The sequence below is a fragment of the Pteropus alecto genome, unplaced genomic scaffold (genome assembly GCF_000325575.1).
Source record: "Pteropus alecto unplaced genomic scaffold, ASM32557v1 scaffold106, whole genome shotgun sequence".
Lineage (NCBI taxonomy): Eukaryota > Metazoa > Chordata > Mammalia > Chiroptera > Pteropodidae > Pteropus > Pteropus alecto.
The window spans coordinates 17,344,106-17,353,388 of record NW_006442103.1 but is presented as its reverse complement, the minus strand read 5'-3'; the positions used below and the strand labels follow the sequence as shown (position 1 = coordinate 17,353,388).

Here is a 9,283-nt window from a genome sequence, read left to right as displayed (position 1 = left end):
GAAAAAGAGGAGACCCAGTGGGATTTCATCTCACGGCTGCGTGATTTACCTGTGGGTTTGGAGTGAAGCTGGCACGTGGAGGAGCCTGAGGACATGTCCCCAGATAAGCTCCCTTTCTGAGGCCTCATCGTAGCACTGGCCACCCTGAGGACATGTCCCCAGATACGCTCCCTTTCTGAGGCCTCATCGTATCCCACTGGCCACTGCAGCCCAGGTACCCGGGCGCCAGGATGCCGCCCAGTTCCGTGGTGCCCCTGCCCCGGGGAAGAGCGTGGGGCCGGGCGAGGCTGAGGTAGTGGGAAGAGGTGGCTTCTAAATGGTTGTTTGGCAACGCGGCTGGGGAAGCAGAATGGACGGTGCTGATACCTGGGCAGAAAGAAGTGTGAGTGAGACGCAGCGTCGGGAGGAAGGAGCAGCCAGGAAGTGTGTGACTGCTGGGAACAGACACTCAAGGGGCACGTGAGGGGCTGGAGAGCCCGGTCCCCTGTGGAATGCCAATTAGATGAGGCTAGAACCTTGAGGCTATAATTTTCACCCATGCATTTGCCAGCGCGAGGCACCAAGGGGTGGGGGATAGGTAAAGTATCTGAAAGTCACCAGTCACAAAAGAGAAAGTCCAGTGGCCCTACTCCTGGCTCCCATTGTAATTCCTCAGGAGAGAGTCGGGGGAAGTTCCAGAGCGGAACTCACTCCCGAAGCCAGGGGTCAAGAGCGTGATGGGCTAGAGCACTGAGCACACCAGTGAACAGGGCTGTCTGTCTGCCTTTGAGCACTTACCTCCCCCAGAAGCTCACCGGGGTTGTCAGAGGAGAAAATGGACATGAAATCTGGCTAGAAATGGTGGCCCCATTTCCTCCAGACGGAGTAGGTCTCTGCGGAGGCTGGAGGAGATTCCACGTAAGGTAGGTGGTGACCTGGCCCTCGCCCACCACGACTCGAGGGACTGCAAAATGTCGGCGCTCTGCCTAAGGAATCACTGCAGACCCCTCCCGGGGGGCGGGGCCTTTCGCTTCATCATAGATCTCGTGAAATCATGGGTCCTCCCTTGAGCATCGTCGTCTCTGCTTCTAAGCAAAAAGGAGCCCACCCAGCTCGGGGTGGGGAGTCAGAAAGGGGTGGGCAGGGCCGGAGTCTGGAACGCTCATATTCAGAAGGCTGCTTTCTCCAGGGATTATCGACCTGGGCAGCAGAGGGAACGGGCTGCTCCACCCAAGCACATGGAAGTGAGGGCATCGTTTCCCCCGCCCGAGCAAAACTGCTCCCGAGAGGGAGATGCCCTTGGCACGTGCCGACTTTTATCTCCATTTGTAACTGGTCCTCAAATCTGACTACCTGCTGGAATCACCTGGGACGGCACAAAAAAAATTAAATATATATGTATGTGAATGTGTATGTGTGTATATGTGTCTGTATGTACGTGTATGTGTGTGTGTGTATGTGTGTATGTATGTATGTGAATGTGTATGTGCGGATATATGTGCGTACACACACACACACACACACACACCCACCCCTGGACCCCCCAGAGACTTTGTCTTGATTGGAATGGGGCACAGCTTGACCACTGGCTGTTTTTAAATCATCCCAGGTGATTCTAATAGGCAAAAAAGTTTGGGAAGTGTTGTCATGGGTCTTTCCCTCCTCAGTTTACAAAATACAGATATTCATTAGGATCCCTGCAAGCTAAAGAGGGGGAGGAAAAATGTAAGCATCTAAATTTTAGTCAAGATTCAATAAAGATGTGATTTCCTACCTCCTCCCTACTCCACCTCCAACCGTGCCCCAAAACAAGGCCAAGGAGGAAATCAGTGGCTGGCGACAGTCAGCTTACTTTTTAACCAAGGTTCCAGGAGGTTCCAGGTCTATCGGTAACAGCGAGGGAGTCTCACGTCCCAGACGCCCCGGCCACACAGTGCAAAGCACGTGCCCTGCGCCATGCAGACACTTACACAACGAGGCTGCAGCGCCACAGTGACCTGAGAAGCCGCCATGCACCACCGCCGCACGGAAGCTTGGTTTGAAGCAAACAAGGCACGCGGGTAGGCGATGGTCCCTCAGAGCGGACCATGCTTCCCGAGAGAAAACGAGGGCTGCCACCGTCCCCGCCAAGGCCGGGCCCCCCGAAGTCTGGTCGATGGCGCAGACTGGATACGACTTCCGCCCGCATCTGCAACCGCTTTTCGTGCAGCGCTCTCCTTCCATCTCTCCCTTCGGACAATGACGAATTGACAGATGTGGACAAGTAAAGGGGACGAGGTACGCTAGAGAACACTTCTGCCGTCTTGGCCTGGGGTGAATCTGCTATCCATCAACTGTTGGTACCAGAACTGCTACAGTAATACGTTCCAGGTGAGAGGCACCAGCACCTACCGCTGGTCTCTGAAGAGAGAAGGGACTGTCGCAGGGGGGCCTCCAGAACCCGCTCAGCTGAGCTCAGCTCGTGCTCTCAGCAGGACGATAACGAAACCACCCCTGGCAGGAAAGGTGTAATGGGAACGGCACTGGGAGCAGGACACCTGGATACGAGCCCATCTCTCCCACTGACTAGTGACCTCGAGCAAGCAACTTCCCGTCCCTGCGCCTTGGCTCCCGCGCTGGCTCTCCCCCGCACACAGCTGTGTGAGGCTCGGGGCAGGCCAGCTGCATGTTGCTAGGGAAGCCTGGACGGCTGAGCCCAGAGAGCTGAGAAGCAGAAGGGAGCCTCCGACTCCACTCCCTGCAGGAAGGAAGACACACGAACTCTCCCCAAAGCGGCCTTAGTCTACCTAGTTCTGGAAACCAAACTGGAGGCCGAGATGACGGTGTGTCCATTTTCAGAGCTGACAAATGATGGTCCAGATGGCATTTGGGGCTTCAGGTACACAGATTCTTGGCTGTGGTCTTTGTGTGGTGACTCATCAATCTCTGGCTCACCTGAGCTTCTTTACAGGCACAGAATGTAGTTTTAGGGCTGTGGTGACTCATCAATCTCTGGCTCACCTGAGCTTTATAGGCACAGAATGTAGTTTTAGGGTAATTTCAAACTGCTTTCTGTTTGTCTGTTTGTTTTTTTAAGCACTACTAGAGAACAAATTCATCATGTGATGTTCTTTCCTAATTCTTTCTAAGCTATACGTGATCACACATGAAAAGCTTTTTATGATGAGGCATCCAGCCATGTATATATAAAACCTTTCCTAAGCGATGACTGCATGTGGTCTGAGTTCCGTGACTGCATGGCATCAGCTGTGAACCCTGGGAATTCGAGGACAGGACTCACGATCAGACATCACAGCCTGTGCTTCCTGTTCTGGCTGCCCACTGTCACCTGCCCAGGGGCAGCAATAAACCTTGGGTAGGAGGAGGGGCTTTTTTTTCCTCTGCCTTTCTGCTCCCCACCTGATGATGTCAGCATCTGAACCTCAATTAAAAACATTTCACAGCAGGAGGACACGAGAGCCATGGACAGGACGGCACCGAGCGTGGCCATCTTTCTCACGGCCGCTCCACCCTGCAGCGGCGAGGCGCAGAAGCTCTGTCCCCTTCCCTGCCAGGAAGCACGCGGCCAGTGCGTCAGGCTCTGCGGGTACTCGCTGGCACCCCACACTGACAGCGGGGCCTAGGGCCTGGCGAACGTACATACCTCTTCGCAGATGAGACACACACGTCGGAAAGGGAACAGTGAATACATTTCCAAAAAAGCAAGCAGAGTTACCCTTCCAACGTCCACTGGTCACAGGGACCCCTACGCTGTTTTGTAAAACTCTGTCGTCAAGCCAAAGCCAAAGCCATGCAGAGCAACACAGGCGGGGCTGCCATTCGCACGCACACAAACCCAGCAGGAAGTGCTCACTTTCTCCCAACTGCTTCTGCAGCATCTGCAGCTCCTGCTGAGCCTCGGCCAGGGAGACCGCGGGTGTCTCACAGCAGCCAAGGGGGGGAGGGCCAGCGGGGCGGAAGCTGGGAGCCGTGGGCAGCGGTGCCTGGGGGAGGCTACCCAGTGTGGGGATAAAGAGGGAATGAAGGCCTAGAAACAGAAAGTCGGGGAGAAAGTAGACATATTGTTAGAGAGAAAAGGAGAGAAAGGGACGGGTAAAAAACGGAGAGGATACGTTCCCTGACCAGCTGTCTCCATGGGGAGGGGCCGTCCGTCAACGTGGTGCTGGCTGGGCCGGCTAAGAGTGATCACTGCCACCGCCAAGGGTGAGCCCTGCTGCCCAAGAGGCTGGCCTGGCTGAGCCCCCGCTTCACCCCTGCCAGGGCTGTGCCGTATACAGATTCTATGCTCACCCTGCAAACAGCTGGCTCCGGAAGGCAAGGTGGCATGACTGTGACCCCGGCAGCTGGCGGTCCCAGGCCAGCCATCCCAGCACCAGTCAGGGGAGCTGTGCGGGAATGCTCCCCAGGGCCCCTGGGTGCTGCTCCCAGCACGTGCCAGTCCTGCCCCGTGCTAAGACGCTCCCTACACCCAGAACGCCTGTTCTGAAGGCGTCAGGGCTCACCCTGGGGTGCGGGGGCAGGAGAGGTCTGGGCTGTGGGGAAATTTGCATTACTAATGTATGCGAATCAAGACTGATGGAAACAGATCTCAGAACTCCAAATCAACACATTCATTCACCAAATGAAAAACAGAGACCTCAGTGAAGCAACCTAGACACAATGGCTTACAAACCTGTCTGGGCACTTGAATCATTTAGAATAAAGTCTTAATGTACACAGATTCCTCAGGCCCTAATGTGGACCTACTGAATCGTGACCTCTGAGAGTAGAGCGTAGGAATTTGCATTTAAACAAATCTTCACAGAGGATCAGGTGCAACACAGCTGCAGATAGGTCTTTAAGAACCTTGGGAAGTTCCGATGTTTCAATCTGCTTCCTCTTTCCTACAGACAGTTACAGGGCAGGTAGCCCACCGAGAGAGCAGAAGCTAAGACCGACCAGAAACTAAGACCGACGTGCGGAAAATGTCCCACGTGGCAGAAAACGATTACATTCTAAAACACATCTCTCGCCCCAGGAAGCTGATGCAGGATCAGAACAGTACTGCAAAGACCCCGAGCTGCCCGTGACAGTCCCCTAGGGGCGCATGCTGATTTTAAAACCCCTGGCCTCCTGTTCTGTTTGAGCCCGAGGCATTCACGCAGGAGTCCACCGTGCTGGGCGAACCGCCTTTCCCCACTGCTTCCCGGTCCAGCTGCCGCCCGCTTGGAGCAGAAACTGAGCCCAGGCTCAGAAGAGGCGGACACGTCCTCCTCCTCAAGACTCCGGTTGGTAAGACGTCAGGAGAGATGGGGGCGACGGAAGGAAAGCACCGCGCTTTCTGGGGCACCTCTACACAACTCCGACCTTGCCACCCACCACACTGCAGGCAGCCGGCCAGCTGCGGTGGGGGTGGGAGGCAAGGACGAGGCTTGGCCCTTTCGCTGCATCTCCGGGGCAGAGCTGTGATTGAGCAGTGCACCCCAGCAACTATGCCGAGGCAGGTAAACGAAATGTGCCCCTCTTACTGGCCCCAGGACACACAGCACGTACACGTCAAGGCCTGCCAAACCACACAGAAATCCTCAGTGATAACTAATGCGAGTCTGAGGATTCGGAGGCCTCAGCTGGCAGTGAGCAGCTCCGCCCTCTGCAGGGGCTGCAGCAGATACAATGGGCAGCACGTACAGGGGGCAGTAGATGTTAATTTCTTTTTGTTCTTTGGCTACGGTAATCCTGGGAGAAACATTTTGCTTCTGCTCCCCAGGGCGAAATGAAAGGAAAAAAATGGAAATGTTTGTTTTTAAAATGATTTAGCCAACTGCTCGTCAAAATTGGTATGCAGCTCAAAGCCTGCTGTGATGACTTCCTTTTTCCTAAAACGTTTGAAACACAAAATGTCGGAAACTATTAGCAAATTAGGATGGCCTCTTGATTTAGTGGAGGATTTGATGCGCATGAGCCCCTAGCAGTGCAAACATCTGTCCTTGAAGAACATGGTCAACCAGGCAGCTGGGGGAGAGATGAGCCCTGGCCAGTGGCGGTTGCATACCTGGATGGGCCTGGCTGGCCTCCTGGGGGCGTTTCTGGGGAGCAGGCAAGCTGCTGGGGTTGCTGCTGGGTTCGGCCTGAACCCCCTGAGGTGCACTGGTTGCTGATGGTTTAGAAGACAGTACAGCAGAATGACTTGAATGATGGATGGAATCTACAAAACCCATGAATGAAAGAAAATGTTTGATGTTCTGCAGAGAGCTGGAGCCTGGCTCACAGCTACCCCCGGGCACCAGGGGAGGACGAGGACGGAGAGCAGCATTCGTGCCCTTGTCTGCAGACAGCTCTCGCGAGATGAGCCACCTTAGAGGTGACACTGGGGCTCAGAGCCCTGAAACCATTAGAATGGCACCTCCAACAATACCAGGCAAGACCAGCGGCATCTGCGGACATCCACAGACACCCAGGGACGCTGTCCAGAAGCTATAGCTAAGCTCACGGCCGGGAGGTGACGTGTGCCCTCCTGAAGGAGGGGGCAGCCGGACAGATCTGCGCTCATGAGGCCGTGGGAAAGAAACGTCTCCCGTGACCCTCTCGCTGCCCCCGGTGACCTGCAGCACGCACCTGCCGGTGGACACCTGGCGACAGGGCTAACTCGGAGAGTCCGGAGCAGAGCAAAGATCCCAGACCCCTGGGGCCTGTGCTCGGTGCCTGGTCCCAGAGCCGTGTTCGGCCTGATCCACACCAAGGTGGGTCTCTGAGGCCTGGTATGGAGGTCACCTGTCAGCCTAGATAAAGCTGGTGCCACTCAGGAAGTGGCGGCTACCTGAATGACCGGGCGGAGCTTTCTCCTCGTAGTGCGTGAACTCGCTGGCTACGTCCATGTCAGAGCAGGCTTCCAGCTCCTCGGACAGGAAGGAGGAGCTGCTGGGACAGCGGTGGGAGTCGGACAAGGCGTGGCTGCTGGAGGGGGTGAGGGACCCCGCGTCCAGCCTGGCCTGCAGGACTTCGATCACTTTCTCCTTCTCCTGCAGCTCCCTGCTGAGCCTAGTGGGGTGAGAGAGCAACAGGTGAAACCAAGGTCACCGGACCAGCTAGACCTGACTGAGGCACATGGAAAAAGTCGCAGAGGTCAAGGGGACCATTGCTGCGGAGAATGACGGAAATAACCCACTTCTGCTTAGGGAGAGAGAGCAGGCGGGTGCAGAGGGAGGAGAAGGGATGTCTCAGTGCACTGGCCACACGGCACACGGCGGGCCAGTGGAGACTGAGCTCGCCCTCTAAGATGCCGCTGCTTCGAGTGTGGTCCCCACCACGGCTGCAGCCTGAGAGCTGTCAGTTACCAGTCTCCAACCAGCCGAGTACAGAAACCACAGGTGAGCCTGGGAATCACGTAGCAGTTGGGCACTGCCGTGACATCCGAGAGCGTGAGTGCAGTATGCTGGAGGACGGAGGGACAGAGCATGTGTGTGTCTGTGATGGGTTAGAAATGAAAATCAGAGCAAAAACATAAACACTTTGTCCTTCGTCACGGATATTCTGAGAAGCACTGTGTGGTCTAAAGCACACAAAGGGGCTCGAACTAGTGGCCACGACAAACTCTGAGCCCGTATTTTATTGCTCACTATAAAACTAGATGCAGTGACTCATTGAAAACTGGTTTCTAAGGCAGTAGCCTCCCAGTGATTCGCAACATCTCGGCCTTTTTCACCAGGAACTATAACAATTCTTTTTTCCCAAGGAAATCGAGTGGCTATAAACTTATTACCAACTCAACACGGGGCAAGCCAGGTTGGCAAAAAGTACACCCTGGCCTTTAAACACACGGAGGCAAAACAGAGGAGCCCCTCAGGGCTGCAGAGATCCCCTGAAACCTGGTTAGTTCACATTCACTCAGACTGACTGTCGGTTCCTATGCCAGGAGAAAAAGTATGCAAATAGAAATCAGTAGAATTATATCAAAGGAGAGTAAAGTGTTCCATGAAAATTCATTGATTACAACCCGCTTTCCCCGCAACCCCAACTGTGAAGCTGCAGCCATGCCTGGCCCTTCGGGCCTTGTTCCTGATCCCTTTCCAAGGTCCTGTTTTGATTACCTGAGGGCCAGCGGCTCAAGTCCAGCTTGATCTTTCTCACTTTTATGATCCTCTGCAAAACAAATTCAGAAAGAAGCGGTAAGAAATTAAACAGGTCCCACTTCACACGTTATAAATGCAGGAGCCTATTGGGGCACAGAATAGTGGTTACTCTGTGCGTGTCCAGGATATGGGGGAGGGTTATTCTGGGAGACCCTAGATTGTGTCATTAGAGGAGACCCAGCTGGCCCTCCTAGCTCACCGGCAGGCCTTCCCTAACCTGCTGGTCGCCATCGTGACTTCCCCTGCCCTAAATCAACGGGAAGAAGTTTAAAAGGCACTTGCCCGGCCTCCTTCTGGAACATTCCAGCCTCCACATCTGCCACAGACTTATCTGTGGCTGTAGGGCTGTGTCCCATCATAGCTTGCTCTGAGGGGATGACTCACAGCCCTGTCCCACCTCTGCACCTGCCACCAGGAGGTGGCAAGGTTGGGCCCCAAGGCTGATCCTGCTGTACAATCTCAGGTGCTCTCAGGAAATTCTTTCTAAGTAAAGGGCTCCAATAATAACCAACATTCGTAGCCCTTGGACTATGACCTTCAGCGCCTAAACCCTGCTCAAAAGGGCATGGCGCTTTATCTACGTTGGATTACATTCGTGTACCACGCAATAAATGAAGAAACAGAGAAACCGAAAAGGTAAGTCATTTGCCCAGAGGAAGTTAACAGCAGCATCCAGGCTGCAGCCTGCATCTTGCGGGGCTGAGTTCAGGGCTCTTTCACCATCACGAGGTCCTCTGATCCCATCTCCCTTTCTCCCCCTTGGCGCTGGATGAACGCAGCCTCCTTCCCTAAGGGCCACGTTCCATGAACGATGACGTTTCTACAGTTGTAACCATGGCCTCTCCAACCCAGTCCCTCCTGTAATGGCCCTCGTCTCAGTCCCCGGGGGCTGTGGGCGGGACTGAGAGTGTCCCAAAGCCCTGGGGTCCACTTACTGGTGCTGAGTTTGCTGGTGAGCCTCTCTATCAGCTGGCTCCCCTGGGCGAGCTGCTCCCGGAAGCTCTGCCCCAAGTAGTAGTCGATATCGTTGCTCCTTAGAAGGTCCTCGAAAGATTTCACTGTATCTTTTGCGTGCTGGGTGAGAAGATAACAGATACCTCTCCCTTCTCGTATTTTCTGGCGTAGGTAGGATAGTTCTCGGGCCTGATCCTGAATCAGGGAATCATATTTCCTGACGCAGACAAGACGAGGAAGGA

General features: G+C 54.7%; 1 protein-coding gene across 3 annotated transcripts in view; it reads right to left on the bottom strand.

Moving 5' to 3' along the window:
• LOC102892869 (myomegalin) overlaps positions 1 to 9,283 on the bottom strand; it is a 108,095-nt gene that overhangs the window by 10,204 nt on the left and 88,608 nt on the right. The window contains exons 28-34 of one of the 3 annotated variants that reach the window (XM_025052244.1): positions 9,023 to 9,258; positions 8,046 to 8,097; positions 6,776 to 6,996; positions 6,011 to 6,163; positions 3,833 to 4,006; positions 183 to 366; positions 50 to 123 (exon numbers count right to left, since the gene is read on the bottom strand). In XM_025052244.1, the coding sequence (XP_024908012.1) occupies positions 50 to 123; positions 183 to 366; positions 3,833 to 4,006; positions 6,011 to 6,163; positions 6,776 to 6,996; positions 8,046 to 8,097; positions 9,023 to 9,258 (1,094 nt within the window). Of the gene's footprint in view, positions 1 to 49; positions 124 to 182; positions 367 to 3,832; positions 4,007 to 5,879; positions 6,164 to 6,722; positions 6,997 to 8,045; positions 8,098 to 9,022; positions 9,259 to 9,283 lie in introns of those variants that run through there. The other 2 variants (XM_025052241.1, XM_025052242.1) reach the window with 2 other exon arrangements.